The sequence below is a fragment of the Theropithecus gelada genome, chromosome 6, assembly GCF_003255815.1.
Source record: "Theropithecus gelada isolate Dixy chromosome 6, Tgel_1.0, whole genome shotgun sequence".
NCBI lineage: Eukaryota > Metazoa > Chordata > Mammalia > Primates > Cercopithecidae > Theropithecus > Theropithecus gelada.
The window spans coordinates 172,595,851-172,614,225 of NC_037673.1; the positions used below are offsets into that span (position 1 = coordinate 172,595,851).

Genomic DNA, 18,375 nt, shown 5'->3' on the forward strand with positions numbered 1-18,375 from the left:
GCTTGCGGTCTGAGTCTGACCCCGGTTCCCGGGTGCGCGCTTGCGGTCTGAATCTGACCCCGGTTCCCGGGCGCCCGGCTTCCGGCGCCGCGAGCGCTCCCGGCCCCGGTCCCCGGGTGCGCGCGCTCCCGGCTTCCGGCACCGCACGCGCCTCCCGGCCCCGGTCCCCGGGCTCCCGGCTTCCGGCGCCGCGCGTGCCTCCCGGCCCCGGTCCCCAGGCTCCCGGCTTCCAGCGCGGATTTCCTTTACAGGGATTCTAACCCACATTCCTTTACAGGAAGAGACATAGAAAGTGAGACTGGGGAGAGGGAGAAAATGAGTGAGAGAGAGACCATAAGAGAGAAAGTGAGAAGGGAAATCGGAAAGAGAAAGGGGAGGAAACGGCAGACGTGGAGAGTCAGAGAGAGAGACAGAAAGAGAAAGAGACTGAGTGTGAAGGAGAAAGGACACGGTATGACAGAGAGAGAGAGAGCGCACGCGAATGAGATAGAGACTTAAAGAGACCCTGTGAGTCTGTCAATCAAGGATTTGGACAGAAACAGAAAGATTAGAGAGAAGGATAGAGGGAGGGAGCAGGCGGAGGGGAGGCGGCCGGCACTCACGGGCCCGCTAAAAAGGAAAGTAACTTTGAAGGGCCGGCGGGGTGGATGCGAGGGCGCACTTCGCGGACTAGCCCCCCCCCAGCCGCCTGACTCCACGGTGGCTTTACCCCTCCGGGAAATAGGACCCCCAGATGACACAGGAATCCCCAGGCTCCAGTACTGGCCATTCTCCACCAGTGATCTGTATAACTGGAAGACTCAGAGTACTCGGTTTTCAGACAACCCCAAAGATTTACTGGCTTTACTGGATAGTGTCATGTTAACCCACTAGCCCACTTGGGATGATTATCAGCAGCTCCTCCGAATCTTGTTTACCACGGAAGAGCGAGAGAGAATACAGGTAGAAGCTAGAAAGCTGGTCCCGGGGGACGACGGTCAACTGACTGCCAACCCCGACCTCATAAACACGACCTTTCCTCTGAGCAGGCCGGCGTAGGACTACAACACGGCAGAAGGTAAAGGACGGCGACACCTTTATCGCCAGACTCTAATGGCAGGTCTCTGGGCAGCTGCTCGCAAGCCCACTAATTTGGCCAAAGTATATTCTATTCTATAAGGAAAGACAGAGAGCCCAACCACCTACTTAGAAAGATTAATGGAAGCTCTTAGACAGTACACCCCCATAGATCCAGAGACTCCAGGAATTCAGGCGGCTGTTGTAATGTCTTTCGTAAATCAGGCAGCCCCAAATATTAAAAAACTCCAAAAATTAAAAGACTCGGAAGAAAAGCGGATTCAGGACCTCCTTCAGATAGCCCAGTGGGTTTATAATAACAGAGATACTCCAGAGGAAAGGCAATTTAAGGCCACTGAACCAAGGTCCTGGCAGCAGTAGTACAGAAAAAAACATCTACAGCCAGAGTACACCCAACCTAGGCGGCCCCCCCAGGCATAATAATCTGAGAAAAGACCAATGTGCCTACTGCAAGGAGGCTAGCCACTGGGTAAGAGACTGCCTCGCTGCTGCCCAACCCGGACCTGGACGCCCCACTCCACGACTGCACCGAGATACTAACTCAGTTGCACGGAGTTCGAGAAGACCTGCAGGACCGCCCACTTCCTGACGCCGACCTCGTCTGGTTCACTGATAGGAGCAGCTTCATGAATCAGGGCCAGAGGTACGCTGGAGCGGCAGTGACTTCAGAGACTAAGGTAATCTGGGCGGAACCCCTGCCCCCGGGGACATCGGCCCAGAAGGCCGAACTGATAACGCCCACCCAAGCTCTTACCTTAAGGGCAGGGAAAAAGCTGACGGTATATACAGACAGCCGATATGCTTTTGCAACAGCGCATATACATGGGGCCATTTACAGGGAGCGGGGGTTACTGACGGCTAAAGGAAAAGAAATAAAAAAAAACAAGCAAGAAATCCTAGCCCTGCTAACAGCCCTATGGAGGCCAGAAAAGTTAGCCATTGTGCATTGCTCAGGGCATCAGAAACTAACTACTCCAACTGCTCAAGGCAACTTTCTGGCGGATCAAACTGCAAGAAAGATGGTGAAGGCTCCCAGCCAACTCCCTGCACTCCAGCTCCCTGACCCAGGCCCCCAGGACTTGCCATATTTCCCTGATTATTCAGAACAAGATCTCCAGTAAACTGACAAACTTCCCCTGAAACAGATCCAGAATAGGTGGTAGATTGATACTAATGACCAAACCATCCTACCAGAAAAATTAGGACAACAAGTGTTAAAACACATCCACCGAACCACCCACCTGGGTGCTCGGCGGATGATAGACCTGATCAGACGCTCTAAGCTCAAATTCAGACGTACAGCCGAGATGGCCAGCAACATCGTGACAAGTTGCAAAGTCTGCCAGCTTAACAATGCCTACCCCCAATCCCAGGCTACAACGGGAACAAGGCTCAGGGGAACCAGGCCCGGTATCTACTGAGAAATAGATTTTACTGAGACAAAGCCAGGAAAATACAGGTATCGGTACTTACTTGTCTTTGCAGATACTTTTTCAGGGTGGACTGAAACATTCCCCACCAAAAAGGAAACTGCTCAGGTTGTAGCAAAGAAAATCCTGGAAGATATCCTCCCCAGGTATGGCTTCCCCGTCCAGATAAGGTCAGATAATAGGCCGGCCTTCGTCGCTAAAGTAAGTCAGGATTTGGCTTCCATCCTTAGGGCAAATTAGAAACAACATTGCGCTTACAGGCCCCAGAGTTCAGGACAGGTAGAGAGAATGAATCGGACCTTAAAGGAGACCTTAACTAAATTAGCTATGGAGACTGGTGCTAATTAGGTGGTCCTTCTCCCCTACACTCTGTTCCGGGCCCGTAATACCCCTTATAGACTGGGCCTTACCCCTTATAAAATTATGTATGGCAGACCCTCACCCTTAGTTCCCAGCCTAAAAGATAATCTGCTCAAGTCTGAAACAGAAAATGTCTCTGAACTCTTATTTTCCCTACAAGCCTTGCAGAAAATTCATCAAGAAATCTGGCCCAAGCTGAAAGAACTATATGAGACCGGTCCCCCGCCGACACCCCATCTGTACCAGCCGGGAGACTGGGTCCTAGTCAAGCGACACTGACAAGAGACCCTAGAACCCAGGTGGAAAGGACCACTCCAGGTACTCTTAACCACACCCACCGCCCTGAAGGTAAAAGGCATCGCATCGTGGATCCACTACACCCACGTCAAGCCAGTGGACCCAACCTCCGATCTTCTAGGACCAATCACGGCGGCGGCTGAAGCACCAGACGCGTGGACTGTGGACAGAGCTAAGAACAACCCCTTAAAACTCACCCTGCGCAGGCAGCATAGCTCACTGCAAACATGCAGTTAGGTAGTCTAACCCTAACGTTAGTCGCCCTAGTGGCCGCTGGAGAAATCACAAAACCAGCTCATAATCCCTTTGTCTGGAGATTCTGGCTTTATGAAAACCAAACCCACCCTGGGCAACCTCATAGGCCCGGAAAATTATTGGCCAGTGCTGATTGCCCTTCCTCAGGGTGCAACAGCCCAATTCTACTAAATTTTACTGGTTTCCAAATAGCCAAACCTATGACAGCAACAATATACTTTAAGTTTGATCAGACTAAATATAATTGTAAACACTATTGGTGGCACCAAAATGCCGGCTGTCCTTATAACTATTGTAACATCCATAGACCCCGTTATTGAGGAGAGAAAAAACAGTTAGACCCTAAGTGGCCCTTCCATCGTAGACAGGATGGAGACTTTTCATATACATGGATAGTTAGACACCCCTGGAACTCCCGCTGGACCACGCCTCAACATAGGGCTGTATACTACTCCCCCTCCTCCACATGGCCTAGCAGTCACCTCTATCTGTGGCGAGGCCTAGTACAAGTACTGCCCCTAGTCCACGGGAATATCCAACGACAAGAAAACAGACTAACACAAGACTTACGTCCTTTCTCCTGGTTAAAGTTATTACAGGAAGGACTAGAACTTGCTAACCTTACAGGACTTCACAGCCTGTCTGGCTGCTTTCTGTGTGCCACTCTAAGGCGTCCACCGCTAACCGCTGTCCCTCTGTCATGAGGATCCTCTACCTTTGCCCAAGCTAACAACCTCCGAAACCTCTCGTATACTCCTATCCTGAACGTGCCCCTATACCTAAACCCCAGTCAGGAAAAGTTTCCCTACTGTTTCTCAGAAACCAATTCCAGCCTCTGCAGCATCACTACAACGCCCCCTAATATCACCTTAAAGGCTCCATCAGGCATATTCTTCTGGTGTAATGGAACCTTATCTAAGAACCTACCTAGTCCTTCTGTTAATAACCTACTGTGTCTCCCTGTCACATTAGTTCCCCAGTTGACTCTACTAACTACTGGTGAGTTCCTAAGATATACCGGTAACTGGACTAGTGCTGTTATTCACCCAGACCCTAGACCAAGACCTGCACGAGCCATATTTCTCCCCCTCATTGCAGGAATCTCCCTCACCGCATCCTTCATTGTGGCCGGACTGGCGGGGGGAGCCCTAGGTCACACCCTCATAGAAAGTAACAAGTTGTACCAACAATTTGCCGTTGCTATGGAGGAGTCGGCTGAGTCCCTTGCCTCCCTTCAGCGGCAGCTCACGTCCCTAACTCAGGTAACCTTGCAGAACCGGAGAGCCCTAGACCTACTCACTGCAAAGGTGGTACGTGTATATTTCTAAAAGAAGACTGTTGTTTCTACATATATGAATCAGGACTTGTAGAGGACCGGGTCCAACAGTTACACAAGTTAAGCACTGAAGTAAAAACACGGCAGTTTGCTTCAGCTGCAGACCAATAGTGGAATTCCTCTATGTTTTCTCTGTTAGCCCCCTTCCTTGGACCCCTGCTAAGTCTACTATTTCTGCTTACGGTAGGACCTTGTGTTGTTAACAGAATTTTACAATTTGTTAAAGAAAGATTTAACACCGTACAACTCATGGTCCTCAGAGCCCAATACCAACCTGTAAACGCTGAAACAGAATCAGACTTATAAGACCCAAGATTAGCTCTAAAGATACCTGAAAAGAAGAGGGGAATGAAAGGAGCTAGGCACATTCCTCAGCCCCGGGCTCAAAACTCCCTGAGCCTAGCACAGACACATCCCATCCTCCCATCCCACCACCATATATCTCTCAAACTCCCTGAGCCCAGTATAAACACCACCTGGAAAGTCTCCGATAAGGAGACAGCCGTTCAAGGTTACTGAAAGCGCGGGAGCCAAAAGAATTTCTTTGTTCCCCTGCAACTTTCGGGCTATAAAAAGCAAACGCTCGCATTGTTCAGGGCCCTCTTGTGTACTGTGTAAAGGAAGGACCAAGTTCGAACTTGTAGTAAAGATCCTTGCCGCTTGGCTTTGACTCTGGACTCTGGTGGTCTTCTTTAAGGAACAAACAGTCTAGGCATTACATACCCTACATGGTGTCACCCCTTCGGAGAGCCAAAATAACCCAACTGCTGTACTCAGGTCGTTTCTCCTGTTCTTCCTCCTCGTGCTACCCACGTAGAAGCCTTGGCAGCCACTGGGGGGACCTAGAACAAGGCAGTCAGCTCTAAACATTCTGAACTTCTGACACTGCTTAATTCAGCCTCACCAGGACCCCAAGACAGCTGGGTCCAGGAGGCAGCGAAAGAAGGCTAGAGGTGGCGGGGAGCCAGGGACCTGGGTTCTATTTGTGGGGAAAAGAAAGAGATCAGCCTGTTACTGTGTCTATATAGAAAGAAGTAGACATAAGAGACTCCATTTTGTTCTGTATTTGAGATGCTGTTAATCTGTGACCCTACCCCCAACCTTGTCCTTGCGAGACATGTGCTGTGGTAACTCAAGGTTTAATGGATTTTGGGGGTGCAGGGTGTGTCTTTGTTCCTAGAAAAGCTAGGTATTGTCCAAGGTTTATCCCCATGTGATAGGATGAAACAATGCCGCTAAAAGGTTTATCTCAAGGCACAGGATTTTCCTTTAAACTTATTCATGTCACAGAGATCCTTGTTCTTATGTCTTACTGCTGATTTCCTCCCTAAAAACGATCCTATTGTCCTGCCACTCCCTTATCTTTAAGATGGTAAAGATAATTATCTATAAATACTAAGGGAACTCAGAGACCAGTGCCGGCCTGGGTCCTCTGTAAACTGAGCGTCGATCCCCTGGGGCCCTGGTTTTCTTTCACTATACTTTGTCTCTGTGTCTTATTTCTTTTCTCAAGTCTCTGGTTCCACCTAACGAGAAACACCCACAGGTGTGGAGGTGCAGGCCACCCCTTCACTATTCCTGCCTCTGCCACCCCATAGCCGTGTGATCTCCGGCGTCTTGCTTCAATTTCCTCCCGAGGTCTTGAGGGATGACCAGGAGACAGATCGCTTGGGTTTGAACGCAGGCCACACCGAAGCACTACGATGCGGCGTTGGGCGGGTTACTTAACTCCTGGGCCTCGGTTTTCCCTTTTGCGTGGTATCGTTGTAAGGGGTAACCGAGAAAAGCCATGAGCTAACCCCTGGTGGTTGCCAGCAGGCACCGCCGTCTCCAGTCCTCCCCAGGCACAGCCTCTCATCCCCACACCCCGCACCTGGCAGGGGGAGCGGAGGTCCCTGCGCGCCTGCCAGCGCCCCCAACCCGCGCCGCCGGGTCCCGGGCGGCCAGCCGTGACAGCGGCGGTGCATTGTGGGGCTTGTAGTGCCGGACTGGGGCTGGGTGGGTGGGCGCGGCCGCGGCAGTCGCAGCGGGGCCATCTTCGGCGGGCGAGCGGGCTCGGCCTGTGCAGCCCGCACTTGCGCCCCTCGCCCAGCCCGATGGCGCCGCGGCCGCTGGGCCCCTTGGTGCTGGCGCTGGGCGGCGCCGCGGCGGTTCTGGGCTCGGTGCTCTTCATCCTCTGGAAGACCTACTTCGGCCGCGGCCGGGAGCGGCGCTGGGACCGCGGCGAGGCCTGGTGGGGCGCGGAAGCCGCCCGCCTCCCCGAGTGGGACGAGTGGGACGTGAGTGCCGGGCCTAGGTTCGCGAAAGGGCGGGCAAGCTGGGGCTGCGACTCCGCGCATGTGGCCAAGGGCTGTGACCACGGCCCTGCTGGCGCCGGGAGCTCGGGGGGTCGAGGGCTTGGCAGCCGCAGCGGAGGCCCCGCGCGGGTGGCCGGTCAGAGCCCGGGAACCGAGGAACAGGTGGGCGTGTTTGGGTGTATACCGCGCCGTAGAGCCGCGCCGTCGCTGCACGCCGTGGGGCTCGGGCGTTCCAGCGTGGGCCGGAGTTTGGAGGGCGCGGCTCGGGAGTATCCTGGGCCCCAGCTGGGTCGGCTCGCGCCCCTCCGGCGCCTGCGCAGTGCCCCCCGCCCCGGGAGATGTCGGGAGAAACCCCGTCCTCTCCCGTCTGCGGCTGGGACTCCGAGTCCGGTGGAGGAAGCAGGGCGCGCGAGCGTGAGGAGTTCGCCAAGCGTTTGGAACTCAGGACTCCAAAGGCAGCGTTCGTCCCACTCATCCAGACCATGCCTGCCTGTCCCAGGACGGGTGGAGGGCGGGCCTGAGCCCTCTGGTGCCTTGGTCTTCCCTTGGGAAAGGTCCACCGGGAGGCCGCCAGCCGCAGCCTTATCTCCGCTTCCCCGCAGCCCGAAGACGAGGAGGACGAGGAGCCGGCGCTGGAGGAGCTGGAACAGCGCGAGGTGCTGGTGTTGGGGCTGGATGGCGCGGGCAAGAGCACGTTCCTGCGCGTGCTGTCGGGGAAGCCACCGCTGGAAGGCCACATCCCCACCTGGGGCTTCAACTCCGTGCGTCTGCCCACCAAGGACTTTGAGGTGGACCTGCTGGAAAGTGAGCGGACACCCTACCCCATCTCCCCGTCTCCTCTACTGGACCTGTCCTGGATTCTCGCAGGGAAGGGGGCTTCCAAAATGCATGTCTAAGCAGCACATTCCCGTGTACGAATCCTTCCCACCCCTCTCTGGGGCACAGGATTCAGTCCACGCTCTGTGCTCTGACATTTAGGGCCCTTCGTGATGGGGCCTCTCCAGTTGCACCGCCTGCCCCATCACCCCTACCAAAGTCGACAGGCCTAACACAGAGATACTAACAGCTAAGGGTTCATATGCCAAGCACTTGACAGGCATTGCTTAAGAAAAATCCCCTAAACAACTGCATAAAACTAGAATCAGTCACTACCGTAATTATCTCCAGAGAAAAATGAGTTCCAGCAGTAGTAGCATGAATCCAAGGTCACCCACCTTTCAAGTGTTGTTTTTTTTTTTTTTTTTTTTTTTTGAGATAGAGTCTCACTGTGACACCCAGGCTGGAGGGCAATGGTGCAGTCTCGGCTCACTGCAACTTCTGCCTCCCGGATTCAAGCGATTCTCCAGCCTCAGCCTCCCGAGCAGCTGGGATTACAGGCGCCCGCCACCACGCCCGGCTAATTTTTGTATTTTTAGAGGAGACGGGGTTTCACCATATTAGTCAGGCTAGTCTTGAACTCCTGACCTTAAGTGATCCGCCCCCTTCGACCTCCCAAAGTGCTGGGACTGCAGGCGTGAGCCAACGCGCCCGACCTTTCTAGTCTTTTTTTTTTTTTGAGACAGGGTCTCTGTTGCCCAGGCTGGAGTGCAGTGAGCAGTGGCACACCCTCCTCCACCATTGCCTGTCTGGCCCAAACTAGTATCATCTTTCCTCTCAGCACCACAGCCTCCTCTTTGGTCTTCCTGCTTCCCCTTCTGTCCCTAGTGTCAGCTGCAGAAAGCCCATGTCAGGTCATGTCACTCTTGCATCTCCCTACCCCCTCACTGTGTCTTTGGCCCTATGTGGCCCGTCCCAGCTAGCCTCACAGCCATGTTTCTCCTTCTTGCAGTGCCTCAGCACCCCAGCCTTCTTTCTGTTTTGCAGACACTTCCAGCTTGCTCTCCCCTCTGTCTGGAATGCTTTCCTCTGCCTCTTCCCGTGGCTGGCTCCTTCTCACCATCCCACACTCAGCTCACATGCCGCTTCCTTGATGAGACCTACCCAGACCACTCAATCCAGGGCCAACCCCTGTTCCACCTCAGCCACTTTCCCTTTTTTCTGTTTTATTTCTTTCCTTTCTGAAATGTGTTGATGTCACTGCCATGTGCTTCCCAGTTAGGGAGGGAGCTCCTTGGTGCAGGGCCCCTGCCTGCCTTGCTCACCTCTGTATCCCCAGCACCCAGATCAGTGCTTGGCACCTAGCAAGCACTCAGTAAATACTTGTTGAGTGCCTGCTATGTGCCGGGCATTGTGCTGAGGGCTTTGTGGGGATCCAGAGGTAAGTGGCTCTGACTCTCACAGCTTAGAATCCACAAGTGTCAGAAGCATAGCCAGAAACACTAGGGTGCGGGGTGACCAATGGGACTAGTGCAGAGGAGCACAGAGGAACAGAAAGGTGACCCAGGCTGGGGGACTGTGTTGGCAACCATGTGTTCGTAGGATGGAGTATGACATTTCCAAGGGAAAAGAAGGGGATGGGGAAACTGAATGGAGAATGGTTGTATATAGGCAGGGCAGGGGGTCCTGAGTTTTCTAGACAATAGGACTCCTGGCTCCTATCACAGCCATCACTGACAGTTTCGAACCTGTCGGAGAAAGCTAAGAATTAGCAAGAGGCAAAGCAAGACAGCCCAGGGGAGAGAGCTGAAGAGTCCCATTTACTGAGCACCTATGTGTCAGTCCTGTGAAAGGTACCTTGCACATGGTACCTGTGGGTTTTACTGCACCCTGTTAGGAAAGTTCAGGGAGGAGACTGGTGTTTAAAGCTAGGGACTTGCCCCAGGAGACCCACCTGTCAGAGCTAGAGCTGAATCCCGTCTGAGTAGCTGCGGAAACTGCCATCTTTCCCTTGCCCCTGGCCGGTGGAAGCTCACCAAGCTAGGAGTAGGATGGGGTGGGAGCTGTGGGCAGTGAGCCAGGGCCCTGGACGCTCTGAGCTGGCCCCTGGCCTCTCCTCAGTTGGTGGCAGCCAGAACCTGCGCTTCTACTGGAAGGAGTTTGTGAATGAGGTGGATGTGCTGGTGTTTGTGGTGGACTCAGCTGACCGACTGCGACTGCCCTGGGCCCGACAGGAGCTGCACAAGCTGCTGGACAAGGACCCTGACCTGCCTGTCGTGGTGGTGGCCAACAAGCAGGTGAGGGCTGTGGGAGGGCAGCGCAGTCCAGGGGATGTCCACTTAGAGATGCTTGGGCAGGGGCAAGGAGCGCTGCCTGGGCCCATGGCCTAGAGAGGGTGGCTGAGATGCTGCCCGTACCTCTTCTACCTGTGCCCTGTCCTGATCCCTGCTTCTGTCTTCCTTCCTCTTTGCCTCCCTATCATCTCGCACCCTGGAGAGATGAGAAAAATAATTATTAAGTGCCTCCTACATGCCAGGCATGGTGTTTTGTTTTTGTTTTTGTTTTGAGGCAGAGTCTTGTTCTGTTGCCCAGGCTGGAATGCAGTGGTGTGATCTCGGCTCACTGCAACCTCCACCTCCACCTCAGAATGTGCCTCAGCATTCTGAGTAGCTGGGATTACAGACATGTGCCACCACACCCAGCCAATTTTTGTATTTTTAGTAGAGGCAGAGTTTTGCCATGTTGGCCAGGCTGGTCTTGAACTCCTGACCTCAAGTGATGCGCCCACCTCAGCTTCCCAAAGTGTTGGAACTATAGGCGTGAGCCACTGTGTCTGGCCTCCGGTATGGTTTTGAATAACATTTCTTCTTATGCTTCTGTTCAGCCTATAAAGTATAGAATGCTATTCCATTTTATAGATGAGAGACGTTTTGTAATCTTTCCAAGGCTGTACATCTTGAGAGTAATAGAATTGGTCCAGGCGTGGTGGCTGAAACCTCTACCCCCAACATTTTGAGGCCGAGGAATGTGGATCGTTTGTTTCCAGGAGTTCGAGACCAGCCTGGGTAACATGGTGAAACTCTGTCTCTACAAAAAAATGCAAAAAATTAACTGGATGTGGTGGTGCCTGCCTATAGTCCCAGCTACTTTGGAGGCTGAGGCAGAAAGATTACTTGAACCCGGGAGGTCGAGGCTGCAGTGAGCTGTGATCACACTCCAGCCTGGGTGATGCAGTGAGACCCTATCTCAAAAAAAAAAAAGAATAGTGGAATTGAGAACGTCTAACTCTAAAGCTGTACCTTTTCCACTCTGCTATTCCCTTGCAAATTCTCGCTCTAGATCAGAGAGCTGAAGCTGGTAACTGATGAGAGGTAGAAGAGGTTAAATAATAATAGCTAACATTTATTGTGTGCTTACAGTGTGCCATGCATGTGGTAAGCACCTGACAATCATGACCTCACTTCAGCCCTCCAGAAACCCCGTGATGGGCCCTGCTGCCAGCACTAAATACCTGGAGTTACAGCTGGTATGTGGCAAAGCCAACCTGAACTCAGATATTCTTCAAAGTTCTTCCTCTAAACCAGTATGCTGCACCTCTCATGGGTGCCAGAGAGTCGCCTTGGGCCCAGGAACCCTCAGTATCACAGACCTTGGGTCACAATATCAGGTGAAACTGCCAGAGTACAGAGTCTGATCATATTTCCTGTGGCCTAAACTCAGGTGCCTCTGAGAGCTGTGGGACCCATTTCCAACTTGATGTGGAGAGAGGCTGTATGTCTTTGACCTCAGATTCCCCAACCTATTAGGAAACATTTGACAATTATTTCTAAATAGGGTGACTGTATGTCCTTTTCTGTCCAAGACAGTCCCCATATATGACTATTAATAGTGCCTGCTCTGAGCCTTACACTGCCCCAGTTTGGACCAGGAATCACATCATATTCTATTTATAAACTAATTTATAGCAGTGTTGAACCTGTAGGAGACAACATCTAAGGTCCCAGCAGTCTCTGAATTGCTCCAGGAAGAATCATTTCAGTCTTGGGCCAGGTTGGAATTACAGTGTCCATTGCCAGCCATGCTGTGTAGTGGTCTCTTGTTTTCCTCCAGCTAGTTTCTAGAGGTCTTGTCTGGGAGTGACCCTACTGTATCATCTCTCCATGACTGAGTTTAAGAAACTTGGTTGTCAAACCAACCTGAGTTGGAACCTGGCTCTGCCACTTATCACTGTTACCTTAGCTCAATGATTTCAGCTCCCTGCGCTAATTTTCTCATCAATTAAGTGTGGACTGTGAAAATTAAGCTAGGTATATAAGGGCCTGTCTACAATGCTTGACACATAGAAAGTGCTCTGTTTCTGGCTGGGCGTGGTGGCTCACGCCTGTAATCCCAGCACTTTGGGAGGCTGAGGCGGGTGGATCACCTAAGGTCAGGAGTTCGAGGCCAGCCTGGCCAACATGGCGAAACCCTGTCTCTACTAAAAATACAAAAATTAGCCAGGCATGGTGGCTCACACCTGTAGCCCCAGCTACTGGGGAGGCTGAAGCAGGAGAATCGCTTCAGGATTCCACCACAAGAGGTAGAAGTTGCAGTGAGCCAAGATCGCGCCACTGCAGTCCGGCCTGGGTGACAGAGCAAAACTCCGTCTCAAAACAAAAAAAGAAAGTGCTCTGTTTCTTACCACAGTGGCTAATGATGCAATGAAAAGAGGTTGGTACAAAGGTGAGCCCAGGGTGAGGGAGAGAGTATTGAGGTAGATCAAGGGGTCCAGAGGCTACTTCTGGGAACTTGGGGCCTGATATTCCCAGGGATAGCCTAAGAACAGTGTATTTCATGAATGACAAGGGTGTGAGTGTGTTACGAAATGCTGCCAGCTGTGTTCTGACTTCTCTGTCTCACCCAGGACCTGAGTGAGGCCATGAGTATGGTGGAGCTGCAGCGGGAGCTGGGCCTACAGGCTCTCGATCACCAGCGGGAGGTTTTCCTCTTGGCAGCCAGCATTGCCCCTGCAGGACCCAGCTTCGAAGAGCCTGGCACTGTTCACATCTGGAAACTGCTCTTGGAGCTTCTCTCCTAGGCTGGAGCTCTCCTGCTCGCCACCTGCCTGTCAAGACCACAGTTGTACTGCTGCTGCTTCATTGCCAGACTGGGCCTGGGGCAAGAGCCACAAGGCAGCATTTCTCTTCTGCCCTCCTTTCCCTCTCAAGAGCAGGGCCTGGGCAAGGCCGAGAACCATGCAGAAGCTCTCCTGGTGAGGTGGCCGTGAAGCCGGAGCAGGGAGGTGGGTGAGACAGAGGGTGGGGAGGATAGTGTCTAGCTCATTCCAGGCTGGACTGTGGATCCAGCTTTCCCTTCTCTTACCTGTACAGTGAGATGCTCAGTGGGCTCAGTCCTCTGCTGCGGGTCCCGGTAGCTGAGGAACCAGTGCAGGTGTCAGAAATGCTCCTAGAGCCTCAAGGTCTCTCCCAGTCTAGACTGTTCCCTCCTGGTGACGTCATGCCTTTCTCACGTGGGCAGCTTCTGAGTGGTAACACAGCAAGCCTTTGTTCCCAGTCCTGCATTGTACAGCCCCAGCTCCACCTGAGTGACTTGTGGCCTTGTGCAATCTCTGCCTCTCTGGCCCCAGGGCCATTATTTTTAAAGGGAGGTGGTTTCCCAATTCGGAGATGCCTTTCCCAGCCATGGGAGTACGAAGTGCTAGGATGAACCTGGCAATCCTAGCAAGGAGCTTTCTGAAGACCTCCCTGCTTTTCCCTGAGCCCAGGCCTGGCCTGCCAGCCTCTTTTGACTACAGAATAACATATTCACCCACCAAACAGAAAAAGTGAAGGCTGGGTTTTTTCCCTCTAATCTGGAGACAAGCTGCTGCTCTTGTACTAACTGTGCCAATGCCCATGTTTACATAAGTCAGGGGAAGGAAGGAGCCTGTGTCCCTGGGACGACAGTCAACTGGAGCTAGGTGTTGACCTCAGAACTGCAGTTTATTAATTAATTTATAAGAGGAACAGGCCAGAGTTCTAGGCTCTGTTTCTAGGTGCTGTTATCAAAACCCCAGATGATAGTGATAGAAAATTTGGAACTTAGGAAAATAGCTGGAATCATGACTGACAATGAGATAACATACAGATGTCAATGGAGACAACGCTGTAGGTTCCTCCTCCCACCAGGCTTTGAGGCTGTCTTCGATGTCATAGTACTTTACATGGATTCACGTGAACTGAAACTCCACCACTTGGCCCAGGATGTTGAAAGGGTGCAAATGCCTTCTGGGTAGATAAGAAATGGCTCTGGGAGAGGATTTCCCTTATGTGAATCTACGTAAAAAGATGGAAAAAAATTGTATTATGTGATCCTAAGGACAGGAATAGCAGACCAGCCAACGGGGTGGCCTTGGGTACATCACTCAGCCTTTCCGGGCCCAATTTTTCCCCAGTGAAAGGCGAGTTGGACTGAGTTTCTGGAGTTCTCGTCAGTGCACACTCCACGGTTCTCCAGTGCTTGGCGATCAGCCCAGTGTAAGGACTGGCTCTGTACTGACATTTATTGTTAGTACAGGCAAAGAGGAGCCTGTTGTCTGTTAGGGACCACTAAATCAACAACCACAAAGGGATTTTTTTTTTTTTAAGAGGAGCTGTGCACCTCAATTTGCTGTCTAGTTGAGAATAGAGATTGTGTGCCTTCATTTCATTTGACATTTACCCAGCATGCCTCAGTTCCACACTGTGACCAGTGCAAGAAGAGGAACTGTGATAAAAACAGTTCAACAGGCTGCAAGGAGGGTGGGAAATTCTGAAGTCCAGAAGCGAGTGCGATCTTTGGAGTAGTGGCTGCTGTGCCCTTGAGCGCCATGTAAAAAATCACTGTTCTTTAAAGTGCTGGTTCACTTTCTGCAGTAAGAAGTCGTTTATGTGCTCCTATGTAAAATTGTAAGGAAGGACTTGGGTTTTAGAGTAGCCTTTGAAACTTTGCTGGCAGCTTTTCATTTTGTCATTGGAAGGGTAAGAGACTTTTCTCCTTTGTTCTATGAACTCCTTGTTCTTCAGTGCTTGAAGGTGTTAACAAAAAAAACCTTAGACAACTTTAACAGAGTTTAAAAACTATGTTCTGGTTTCGAGCAGAAAAAAGATTCATGAACTGGGTAGTACTTAGCACCAAAAGCAGTTCAGAATGCTCAGCCCCACAGTGTGTGTAGGCTACATTTATGGCCAGAAAAACGAAAATAACTCAGATTGCCTGATTGGCTGCAGTCTGGTATTTGTCTTATTTGAACATGTTTTAGCAGCCTTCAGCTGATGATTGACTGAAGGTTTGGCTGCTGTGATTGGCTAAAATTCAGCTACATGTTAGAAGAACATACTTTTAGGTTAGATGATGAGTTGTTTACACTTTAAGTTATAATTCACTGTGTACAGAGGCAGCTTTAGGCCAGACTTAATTCAGCTTCACAATGTCCCCCATTTTGCTCAGTCCCTTAATTTTGAGAGACTGACCAAAATCCCAGGCACTGACACTACCTTGTCACTATTTGACCTCATTATGGAACTCACAGTTTACAATGTTAAATCAGAGGATTCTTTATGTCTTCAGGTTTTTGTTCCTCTAACCGTAATGAGACCATTTGAGATACAAAGGATGACTGCACTGGTGGATTTACGACTACAACACATCAGTGAGGACCTTAGGATGGCTATCAGGGGCATAATACCAAGAAACTGGAATGCATTCCTAAATATGAGTCTCTACAAACCAAACTGATCGGAATCAAACAACCCAAGGTCACAGTCGCAACGATAAAAAATAGTTCAACAGCATTCAAGCCCTGTGGCTCATAGCCTGTTCAGGGTATAACGGCAATTAAAAACATAGTTCACTATGAAGTCACTTAATTTTAAAGTTTTTGATTTTTTAGTTAGCTTGGGAACAAAAGTCATGGTGATTGGGATACCCACTAAAGGAAAGATAAAGATTAGAAAACCTTAGCGGCTGAGCTTGCTATCTGCTATTCAGGATGCCTGCAAACCGACCACTAGCTGTTCCTGCAAGCACAGCATGTGTTCCTTTTCCCTGAGAAACGTCCTGGTTGTGTTGGTGGCAGTACCTACAGAAGCGGCAGCCACCACCGCCTTTTTAAGCTCTCCATAGTAGTAGAATCGGGAAAGATAAGCACAGCGTTCGGTTTTGTTCGGCACCACACACAAGCTTCTAGCTGGGCAAGGGACGTCTAAAGCTGCATGACGTTCCATTGGTTTTGTTCGGCACCACACACAAGCTTCTAGCTGGGCAAAGGACGTCTAAAGCTGCATGACGTTCCCTTGGTTTTGTTCGGCACCACACACAAGCTTCTAGCTGGGCAAAGGGCGTCTAAAGCTGCATGACGTTCCATTAAGTGTTTTTGTTGAACCCAGATGGCCTCCTCCATTCATCCATCTGTGGCTTCTCCCCGTGTGAATCTCCATGCTACAAAATGTTGTTCAATGTAGCATTAACTTTAATTTCCATACAGTTGGCGCCCCACTGCCACGGAAAGTGAGTCCCAGGAACCCCACTGGAACATCTGCTCGGTGGAAACTTATTCATCATCTGTCTCAAGGCCGGTATTCATTTTAGTCTTTGACCTCTGATTATGGGGCCTTTCAGGGAAAGCTGTTTGCAAGGCGAGTGTGAATCAGGCGAAAGAGCAAGATCTGAAGTCAGGACAGAGTCAGCAAATTATCCACAGACCTAATAGGTACCCTCTGAAGCTGGAAAGTAGGGGCCACCTGGTAGCATTTGAGCAGGGGTCCCTTACGTTCCACCATAAGTCTGCACAGCTCCTAAACAAGCTCCAGTGGGGAACTTGATTTTATGTGGTCCCTTTATAGCATGCTGTAAGGGTGCATAACCACAGCCAGGGCGAAGGGACCCTACTGGATTCAACCCAGTGACATTATATAAGCAGTCGCTTGGAGCCACATAGATAGTTCCCAGGTCCTGAATATGTGACGCCTGAAAGCATAGGTGTAGGCGGTATTCCTTGCATAGGCATTACCTGGACAGGTTTTCCATATTGGCACTTACTAGTTATTAATTGAAAAGGTCAGGGTACCACTTCCAGTGAGCGTAGGGAAGGAAGTAGTGGTGTTTAGAATATCAAGGTTAGCTGCCGGGCGCGGTGGCTCACGCCTGTAATCCCAGCACTTTGGAAGGCCGAGGCAGGCGGATTACGAGGTCAGGAGATTGAGACCATCTTGGTTAACATGGTGAAACCCCGTCTCTACTAAAAAATACAAAAAATTAGCCGGGCGTGGTGGGACACACCTGTAATCCCAGCTACTCGGGAGGCTGAGGCAGGAGAATCTCTTAAACCCGGGAGGCGGAGGTTGCAGTGAACTGAGATCGCACCACTGGCTGGAGACAGACTGAGACTCTGTCTCAAAAAAAAAAAAAAAAAAAGGGTTAGCATTCCACTCTTCCTTTGGAGTTTGGGGTTTCGGGGTGACTCACTGGGAACATGGAGAGATACTGGCATTAATGGAATCGTTTCCTGATTTTGACATTAACTCAGACCTAGCAGTTACTCTAGTTTCTTGCTAGAGCATTAGCTTTTGCTAAAGCCAGCCCCAGATTATGGTCCCATGGATTTTCCCATAAAGAAAGGGAAAGGATTTGGGGGCAGAAAGTAGGAAATAGAGGGAAAAAGATAAGATTTTTGTGATCGCAGTGAAGTCTTCATCCACAATCTCGGGAAAGCTGTTCGTGTCTAGGATGCCATCTGCTTCTGGGGGAAAACTGCCCTGGGTAGCTTTACCTTCAAGTCTCCAACAGGTGTGTAGCTCCAGCAGTCTGGAGAGGCCCTTTTGAGCTGTGAGATGTGGACCCACGGTTCGAAGCCCTGAAGTTTTGCCACACTGTGGGAAATAGAAGAACTTGGTGTTGCCTCTTTCTATGAGGTTTAAGGGCACTTTTTCTCTGATACCATCTCCAGAAGAGCCAGTCTCAGGTTACAGATTGTGAAGGGTTTGATGGTCCTCTGTGGGCCACAGAAAGTTTATTTTGTCAAAATACAGTGTGACATAATGCGTTATAGCTTTGTCGTATTTAGTCATCTGAGCATTTAGGAGAGGAGGAGCTACGTGAAGTTCTGTTAGGAGCACAGGCTTTCCAGCAACTATTTCATGGGGGTCAATCTGTGTCTGTCGTGGATCTGATCCGCGGACCAAAGGCAATGGTTGACTTTCTTCTTCAGAGATCAGAAAAAAATGAAATTCAACGGCCGGGCACGGTGGCTCAAGCCTGTATTCCCAGCACTTTGGGAGGCCGAGACGGGCAGATCACAAGGTCAGGAGATCGAGACTATCCTGGCGAACACGGTGAAACCCTGTCTCTACTAAAAAAAATACAAAAAACTAGCCGGGCGAGGTGGCGGGCGCCTGTAGTCCCAGCTACTCGGGAGGCTGAGGCAGGAGAATGGCGTGAACCCAGGAGGCGGAGCTTGCAGTGAGCTGAGATCCGGCCACTGCACTCCAGC

At 51.1% G+C, this 18,375-nt stretch overlaps 1 protein-coding gene across 1 annotated transcript; it reads left to right on the plus strand.

The window, feature by feature from the left end:
• The first annotated feature begins 6,761 nt into the window (after positions 1 to 6,761).
• Positions 6,762 to 14,558, plus strand: ARL10 (ADP ribosylation factor like GTPase 10). Its single transcript, XM_025388112.1, has 4 exons — positions 6,762 to 7,034; positions 7,655 to 7,856; positions 9,990 to 10,165; positions 12,772 to 14,558. The coding sequence occupies exons 1-4, from the start codon at positions 6,852 to 6,854 to the stop codon at positions 12,943 to 12,945; spliced, it is 735 nt and encodes a 244-aa protein (XP_025243897.1). The 5' UTR covers positions 6,762 to 6,851; the 3' UTR covers positions 12,946 to 14,558.
• The last annotated feature ends 3,817 nt before the right edge of the window (positions 14,559 to 18,375 follow it).